Source organism: Meles meles, chromosome 10, assembly GCF_922984935.1.
Source record: "Meles meles chromosome 10, mMelMel3.1 paternal haplotype, whole genome shotgun sequence".
In the NCBI taxonomy this organism is placed as follows: Eukaryota; Metazoa; Chordata; class Mammalia; order Carnivora; family Mustelidae; genus Meles; species Meles meles.
The window spans coordinates 82664713-82674626 of NC_060075.1; the positions used below are offsets into that span (position 1 = coordinate 82664713).

At 34.5% G+C, this 9914-nt stretch overlaps 1 protein-coding gene across 4 annotated transcripts in view; it reads left to right on the forward strand.

Moving 5' to 3' along the window:
• Positions 1-9544, forward strand: part of HGF (hepatocyte growth factor) — an 83189-nt gene extending 73645 nt beyond the window's left edge. For all 4 annotated transcript variants that reach the window (XM_046021190.1, XM_046021189.1, XM_046021191.1 and 1 more), the window contains one exon: positions 6477-9544. In XM_046021190.1, coding sequence (XP_045877146.1) covers positions 6477-6653 — 177 coding nt within the window. In that variant the 3' untranslated portion in view covers positions 6654-9544. The remainder of the gene's footprint in view (positions 1-6476) is intronic.
• Positions 9545-9914: the final 370 nt, after the last annotated feature.

The following is a 9914-nucleotide window of genomic DNA, read 5'->3' on the forward strand; positions in this document are numbered from 1 at the left end:
ATTTTTTCAGTGTTCCAAGATTCATTGTTTATGTACCACATCCAGTACTCCATGTAGTATGTGCCCTCCATAATACCCACCAAGGACTCACTTAACCCCAATCCCCCTCCCCTCCAAAACCCTGTTTGTTTCTCAGAGTCCACAGTCTCTTATGGTTCATCTCCCCCTCCAATTTCCCCCACTTCACTTTTCCTTTCCTTCTCCTAATGACTTCCATCCTATTCCTTATGCTCCACAAGTGAAACCATATGATAATTGACTCTCTCTGCTTGACTTATTTCACTCAACATAATCTCCTCCAGTCCCATCCATGTTGATACAAAAGTTGAGTATTCATCCTTTCTGATAGCTGTGTAATATTCCATTGTATATGTGGACCATAACTTCTTTATCCAGTCATCTGTTGAAGGGCATCTTGGTTCTTTACACAGTTTGGTGACTGTAGCCATTGCTGAAATGAACATGGGGGTACAGATGGCCCTTCTTTTCACTACATCTGTATCGTTGGGGTAAATACCCAATAATGCAATTACAGGGTCATAGGGTAGCTCTATTTTTAATTTCTTAAGGAACCTCCACACTGTTTTCCAAAGTGCATTCCCACAAACAGTGTAAGAGGGTTCCCCTTTATCTACATCCTCTCCAACAGTTGTTGCTTCCTGTCTTATTAATCTTTGCCATTCTAACTGGTGTACAATGGTTTCTCAATGTGGTTTTGATTTAAATTTCCCTGATGGCTAATGATGATGAACATATTTTCATGTGTCTGCTAGCCATTTGTATGTCTTCTTTGGAGAAGTGTCTGTTCACGTCTTCTGCCCATTTTTTGACATGATTATTCTGTGTGTGTTGAGTTTGAGGAGTTCTTTATAGATCTTGGATATCAGCCCTTTGTCTACAGTGTCATTTGAGAATATCTTCTCCCATTCTGTGGGTTGCCTCTGTTTTGATGACTGTTTCCTTTTCTGTGCAGAAGCTTTTTATCTTGATGAAGTCTCCAAATGACAAAATACAGCACTCTTTCCTGATTAAAATGCTTCAGAGTATAGGGGTAGAGGGAAGATTCCTCAGCTTCATAAAATCCATCTATGAAAACCCCACAGTGAATATCATTCTCAATAGGGAAAAGCTGACAGTCTTCCCTTTGAGATCAGGAACATGACAAGGATCCCTACTCTTGCCACTGTTGTTCAACATGCTACTAGAAGTCCTAGCAACAGCAATCAGATAGCAAAAAGAAATAAAAGGTATTCAATTTGGCAAAGAAGAAGTCAGACTCTCTCTTCGCAGATGACATAGTACTTTATATGGAAAACCCCAAAGAATCCACTCCCAAACTACTAGAACTCATACAGCAATTCAGTAATGTGGCAGGATACAAAATCAATGCACAGAAATCAGTTGCTTTCTTATACACTAACAATTAAAATATAGAAAGGGAAATTAGAGAATGGATTCCATTTACTATAGCACCAAGAACCATAAGATACCTGGGAATAAACCTAAACAAAGAGGTAAATGATCAGTACTCGAGGAGCTACAAAACACTCATGAAAGAACTAGTTGAGACTTGCCTTGTGGCCTTATATGTGATCTATTCTGGAGAATGTCACATGTGCAATTGACTTCTGGTGTTTCGGAATGAAATGTTCTGAATATATCTGTAAAATCCATCTGGTCCATTGTATCATTCAAAGCCCACTGTTTCTTTGTTGATTTTCTGTTTGGATGATTTATCCACTGATGTAAGTGGAGTCTTAAAGTTTTCCTACTATTATTGCATTACTATAAATTACTTCCTTTATGTTTGTTATTAGCTGCATTATGTATTAGGGTGCTCCCATGTTAGGTACATAAATATCTACAATTTTTTATGATGTTATGTAGACACCATACAGTACCTCATTTGTTTTTGATTTAGTGTTTCATGATTCATTGTTTGCATATAACACCCAGTGCTCCATGCAATTGCTCTGTTTTCTTATTGGAATCATCCCTGTATGGTTATATAGTGTCCTTCTTTATCTCCTGTTACAGTCTTTGTTTTAAAATCTATTTTGTATGATATAAGTATTCCTATCCCTGGCTTTCTTTTCACTTCCATTTGCATGATAAATGCTTTTCCATCCATTTATTTCCAATATCCATATGTCTTTTGGTCTATTACGATTCTCCTCTAGGCAGCATATACATGGGTCTTGCTTTTTTATCCATTCTGTCATCTTATGTCTTTTGATTGGAGTGTTTAGATGTATTTCGAATATAAGAGACACAGTTTGCAAGCCTAGGAGCTTTGGAGTTGGGGAATACTATGTGAGATAAGATATGGAATGAGTTCCATAAATAGTGAAATCTCTTTTGACATGGAGGAAAATAAATATGGAGCATAAATATGTATTTCCATGCATGTGCTATATATATTGGTCTGAGATTCTATTCCTGAAAAAAATACACTTCATAAGTTAAAGAGTCTTAAAAACTGTTTTAAAATGACATAGTTAGAAACAGATTGTGTATAACCACTTTCAGGTTTGATGTTTTCCCAATAAATCAGTATTACTTCGTTCATTATTAGAACTGAAAATCTGCTGGAAGAATGATTGATTGATTGATTGATTACGTAGCTACCTATTTACACTAAGAGCCCTTTAAACACAAAGCTTTGAGCTCAACCCAGTGTTTAAGATCATTTAAGAATCTATGCACTTATCCAGTCCTACTGTCATTATTAAAAATGCTTTGACAACTGATCATCAGGAATAGCCTACAATATGATTTATCATTTATACATTGTTAGATTTCTTTAGCATTGAATTATTTATTACAGTATCATATATTTGTTATTTTTATCCATATTGGCAAGATAATTTTAAATTGATTCTGCCACTTCTCAAAAATGCATTTTTTAATCACTTATATTTAAAAGGTAATATAATCCCTAAAGCCACTGAAATCTAAACACCTGAAGAAGACCTCCCAGATGTTTGTATAATAGCAGTAGGATCACATTTGGTGAAAGTCTGCCAAAATGAATTGCTTTAAAGAGTTTGTATCAGTAATTACTGCTGTATTTTTTTTTAATTTTTTTTTCCCTTTTTATTTATTTTTTCAGCGTAACAGTATTCATTCTTTTTGCACAACACCCAGTGCTCCATGCAAAACGTGCCCTCCCCATCACCCACCACCTGTTCCCCCAACCTCCCACCCCTGACCCTTCAAAACCCTCAGGTTGTTTTTCAGAGTCCATAGTCTCTTATGGTTCGCCTCCCCTCCCCAATGTCCATAGCCCGCTCCCCCTCCCCCAATCCCACCTCCCCCCAGCAACCCCCAGTTTGTTTTGTGAGATTAAGAGTCATTTATGGTTTGTCTCCCTCCCAATCCCATCTTGTTTCATTTATTCTTCTCCTATCCCCCTACCCCCCAATGTTGCTTCTCCATGTCCTCATATCAGGGAGATCATATGATAGTTGTCTTTCTCCGATTGACTTATTTCACTAAGCATGATACGCTCTAGTTCCATCCACGTCGTCGCAAATGGCAAGATTTCATTTCTTTTGATGGCTGCATAGTATTCCATTGTGTATATATACCACATCTTCTTGATCCATTCATCTGTTGATGGACATCTAGGTTCTTTCCATAGTCTGGCTATTGTAGACATTGCTGCTATAAACATTCGGGTACACGTGCCCCTTCGGATCACTATGTTTGTATCTTTAGGGTAAATACCCAGTAGTGCAATTGCTGGGTCATAGGGTAGTTCTATTTTCAACATTTTGAGGAACCTCCATGCTGTTTTCCAGAGTGGTTGCACCAGCTTGCATTCCCACCAACAGTGGAGGAGGGTTCCCCTTTCTCCGCATCCTCGCCAGCATCTGTCATTTCCTGACTTGTTAATTTTAGCCATTCTGACTGGTGTGAGGTGATATCTCATTGTGGTTTTGATTTGTATTTCCCTGATGCCGAGTGACGTGGAGCACTTTTTCATGTGTCTGTTGGCCATCTGGATGTCTTCTTTGCAGAAATGTCCAGGGCTGCAGGGTTGGTTCAACATCCGCAAATCAATCAATGTGATAGAACACATTAATAAAAGAAAGAACAAGAACCATATGATACTCTCAATAGATGCTGAAAAAGCATTTGACAAAGTACAGCATCCCTTCCTGATCAAAACTCTTCAAAGTGTAGGGATAGAGGGCACATACCTCAATATTATCAAAGCCATCTATGAAAAACCCACCGCAAATATCATTCTCAATGGAGAAAAACTGAAAGCTTTTCCATTAAGGTCAGGAACACGGCAGGGATGTCCATTATCACCACTGCTATTCAACATAGTATTAGAAGTCCTAGCCTCAGCAATCAGACAACAAAAAGAAATTAAAGGCATCCAAATTGGTAAAGAAGAAGTCAAACTATCACTCTTCGCAGATGATATGATACTATATGTGGAAAACCCAAAAGACTCCACTCCAAAACTGCTAGAACTTGTACAGGAATTCAGTAAAGTGTCAGGATATAAAATCAATGCACAGAAATCAGTTGCATTTCTGTACACCAACAACAAGACTGAAGAAAGAGAAATTAAGGAGTCAATCCCATTCACAATTGTACCCAAAACTATAAGATACCTAGGAATAAACCTTACTGCTGTATTTTTTTAAAAATCAGATTTATTAACTTATGTGTCATAATTTATATGTCTCTTAGAATAACCTATTTTCCCTTCCTGTTTTATTTCCTGTTTCACCCCCATCTTGATTGCCCCATCATACAATGCTGATAATGCTCTTCCTTTTTTTTTTTTTTAAGATTTTATTTATTTATTTGACAGAGAGAGACCACAAGTAGGCAGAGAGAGAGAGGAGGAAGCAGGCTCCCTGCCAAGCAGAGAGCCCTATACAGGACTTGATCCCAGGACCCTGAGATCATGACCTGAGCCGAAAGCAGAGGCTTAATCCACTGAGCCACCGAGGCACCCTGATAGTGCTCTTCTTTACATGTGTTACAGAAGTAAATCCTATAGTGGTTTCATTTTCATTGATCACATCACTGTTAGGAGAAAATTAAGGTAGTCTCAAACACTCCTCTTCACACAAGGATGCCAAAAGCCAGTCACTGCAATCTTAGAAGGCTACATGGTGCATGAAAATGATGCAGCATATTTGTAATGATTATATATAGTAATATGCATTAGTGTATACAGGTTTATAAAAATATACACATAATCCATTCATATTTCATCTATCATCTATGTTTGTGATGATAAAACAGGGTAACCATATAAAAAAAAGTCATGAAATTAGTATATGTGCTGCCAAAGCGAGCACATGTCATGAAATTAGAAGCTACCTTCTACAAAGGGGGATATGAGACATAAAAAAATACATAAATATAATTATGTTAATTACAAATACAACAGTAAATTCAGGAATATTATTTCTTTATGCCCCCAAACATAATTTCTAAACAGTAAATAGAATTATTTTATCAATTATGATTTATATTTAATATTCTAAAATCTTTTTGGGGACAACGTTAAAGGAAGGAAAGCAAAAAGTTTCAGAAATAAGGGAAATTTTGATGCAATTTAATAATTAAAACTGTATGATTATAGGTGGAGTACAAAATTTCTTATATTTTTTGCATTTTCTAAATTGTCTATATTGAACATATTTTGAACATTGGAGGAAAATAGAAGTAAATATAAAACCTACCTTATAAATAGCTATCTTTTGTTTGTGTTAATCTGCATTCAACAAAGACAAAAACATTTTGAAAGATGAGTGAATATTTTGTATAAGACAACTCATTCTTTTTTTATGTATTTTAAATAATTAATTAATTAAATTGAGAAAGAGAGAGTGTGTGTGTGCAAGCAGGGGGAGGAGCAAAGGGAGAGGTAAAAGCAGACTCCATGCTGAGTGTGGAGACTGATGTGGGGCTTGATCCCATGACCCTGAGATCACAACCTGAGCTGAAATCCAGAGCCACCCAGGCACCCCTAGACAAGTCTTTTTTGTTTTTGTTGTTAAAGATTTATTTATTTGACAGAGAAAGATCACAAGTAGGCAGAGAGAGAGAGAGGAGGAAGCAGGCTCCCCACCAAGCAGAGAGCCTGGTGCGGGACTTGATCCCAGGACCCTGAGGTCATGACCTGAGCTGAAGGCAGAGGCTTAACCCACTGAGCCACTCAGGTGCCCCTAGATAAGTCATTATTAAAGGAAAACTCCACATGATAGAACACTTTAGACTTTTGTACTTCTCTCAGTCTGATTTAGGTAATTCAATAAAAAGATGACCAATGGCCTAGTACATCTATTTATGTCTTCGTATCTCAGTTGCAGCTATTCTTTTTTTTGTATATGTGTATACTTGAGATATAAATCTGTATAGGAAATATTAATGAACTATTAATTTTTATTCCTAGAATAATACTTTTTTGTTGTTTTTATTGTTGCATGTCTTCTTCCTAGGGAGATTACGGTGGCCCACTTGTTTGTGAACAACATAAAATGAGAATGGTTCTTGGTGTCATTGTTCCTGGTCGTGGATGTGCCATTCCAAATCGTCCTGGCATTTTTGTCCGAGTAGCATATTATGCAAAATGGATACACAAAATTATATTAACTTATAAGATACCACAGTCATAGCTGATGGAATTTTGTCTGAAGCTTCAATCAATAGAATTCTATTTTACATGAAGATTTCGGAGACATGGAATTAAAATGTCACTTAAAGCAATCCTAAGACAACTACTTGAGTGTCATGTTTGTTAAGATACTCATTAATATTTATGGGTGTTTTCTGTTGTTTTGTTTGTCAGTGTTATTTTGTAAATGTTGAAGTGAACTAAGGTACATGCAAGTGTAGTAACATATCTCCTGAAGATACTTGAATGGATTAAAAACTGCAAAGGTATAATTGCTGGATGATAAAAGATTTAATGGAAAAGTTCAATTAATCTCTCTACGCTGCTTTCCAAGGTTAGTTTATGAATAAATCGTAAGTTAAACATTATTTTAACCTCACAAAGACAATTTATACTTTTGTCCTTAACTTGTAACTCTATATTAAATTATATTACCTTTCATATGCTATACATTATATTTCATTCATTTCTCTTCACTGTGTATCTTCTAATACTGGTCCATATACTTTCTACAAAATCATGTGCCCAACTATGCAGACCTGGGTACACATGTGCATGCACTAGAGTTCGAATCATGGTATATCTAATGTAACCTCTAAATATTCTGAAAATATACACCTGTCGTTTTTCCTTAAGAGAAAAAGAGAAATTTATAAAGACCAGTAGAAATTTTAAGGAAAGGAGAAAGAAAGAAGTGACCAACTCATTCTGTATATGTAATCTGCAGATGACCTCTCTACTGGTTGACATTTAAGGTGTGGTCATGACCCACAAAGTTAAGTAACACCTAATCTAGGTGTTAACTGTATTTATCATCCTAGTCATTGTGTAGTGTCTAATTCTTAAAGGGAAGAGGGTTATGTGTATTAGTATTATTTCTTTCTTTTAAATTTAGGGACCCTTATTTATGCAAAATATTTTTAGATCTACTTTCCTGAAGTATTTTCTTTATTATTCTTAGGTAATTGTCTAATTGAAGCTTAAAAAAGTATTTAAGTAGGTTAATTCTAAGACTTGCTGCTGTGATTGGCTTGTAAGTCATCTTCTTTAAATTTTTAAAAATTATTTCAGAGGAAAATTTCCATATGTTTCCAAAGATTTGTAAATAGACTTTCATCAAACTAGGAATTAAAGTATATATTGAAGAAAAAAGATCAGGATACATATCTCAACCTAAACGTTTTTTAGCCTAATGAAACTTTACTCAAAGGAAAAAAAATGTAAAAGGAAAGGAAAGGAACTAGCTCATCTAAACTGACTTCAATTATTTTCTAAAGGGGAGTTAAATCTGCAGAATGAAATATTTTTTGAAAATTTCTCCATTTTATCTTATTTCATTTTACATAAATCTTTCAAATGCCAAGGGGAATATTTGTTCAAATTTTGTATTGTTTCATAATGCCAAATTATCATATTTGCTATTGTATTTGGCATGATCAACTAAGACTCCTGTATTTGTCAAGAAATGAGACAACAAGGTCTAATAGGATAGGCTGTGAATTTTCACAAAATCACTCTGTACAAATTTAAAAATAATTTTTGAGTGATTCCAATCCAGTATCCCCATTTCTCTAATTTGTTTCTCTTGAATGATATCAATTAAGACCAGAGATCCAAACAACGCTCCATGCTTCATAGGACACTGTTCAATCTTGAGAAAAATGTTCTTAAATTTACTTGAAAGCTTAGTACAGAGAGTACAGCAGAGCAAATCCAGAAACAACTATGCAAATCCAGAAAATCTATCCAAATTGTGCCATACAAATTGAACATATTATAAGATATGTTCTGATATCGAGAAACAGTGAAAGTAAAGAAAGATCTGAAAAGTTGTCAGTCCACATTATCTTCTTTGATTATATTTTTCTTTCCTTATGTGATATATCATTTTAATAAAAACACTAGAAATTTCAAAGGTATATTGTCCCCAAATTAAAGAACTTTTCAGTTTTTTCTCAAACTGATAAAATTTGATTAAATCATATATTAGTGATATTTGTAAAACATTTATGAAATTCTAATCTATCTAAATACTCACATTTTAAGATATTTCTTTCTTGTCTTTTCTCTAAATTTCCATGGAAAGAGAAAGAGGAATAGATACAAGATGCAGCTAACTTTTTAGATATTTTGAACTCAATGTTTTCCATTTTATTAAAGGGTGAAAACATACCACCAATAAAACATCAGATATGGTGCACAAAGTAGTCCTAGCTTTGAGAAGTTCCCTTTGTAATAAGGGGAGATCAGTAGACTTGACAATAAAAACAAGATGAACAAGATCCATGCAATTTTAGGTGGTAAGACAATGAATAATCATGTCATTTTTCTCTGGAGAAAAATACTATTTCCTGGTCATTCTTTTCTTAGTAAATGGCAAGAAATGAAATATCCAACTTATCCAAAATCCATTGTATTTTGAGTAATGGACAAACAGATCTTTTAATCTAGAAGTTTTCAATGTTATTTTTTGTTTGGGCTGTTTGAATAATTATTATGTGCTGTTGTAATTGTGGACATTTTCTTATGTCTGCCAGGAATAGTAACATAAAATTAAAATATTTGTCATAATGCCTCTGCCGTGCAGAAGGGATGATAATCCTTTTGTATACTTCTTTAATTTTATTGTAAAATATGTAATGAGTTTTACCTATTTGCTGTGGGCAGGTCCTCAGTAAAATGGTTTATATTGAGTCAGTCTCCAGCTTAATAGGCTCTTGCTTGCTATCTAAGTGTTTCAAACTATGGGAAACGTGAGACACTGGAAGGCAAGAAAAATAACAATAATGGCATGTGATAGCAAAATTGTATTTCACTTATTCCTGTGAATATTTCTTGTTGGTACCAATGGTACTATACAAAGTGAATGTTATAGCCACAACATTCTCTTAGGAAAAAAAAAAAAAAGCACTGTCAAGAAGTAAGAAACTGTTGTCAGCATTTTGTTCTTGTTTTTAAATATTTTCTTTCTTTTCTAAAAGAGATATTAGTACTGCAATATAGAAATCATGAGGTAAAGAATTTTAATAACTCTCATACTAAAAATCTTTAAATTGATTTACTAAGTTTCCATATATCACTTTTAATTTTACCCTGTATTTATAGACAAACTCATTTGAACAATAAAGTTAACTTGAATTTACACAATAAAGTTCAAAAAGAAGTTCTCCTTCAATGTTAAACTGAGTTTCATACTAAGAATTTACTAATACAAAAAAAAGTTAAAATTTTCTGGTCCCTCAAATCTTGACAGTGTAAATTT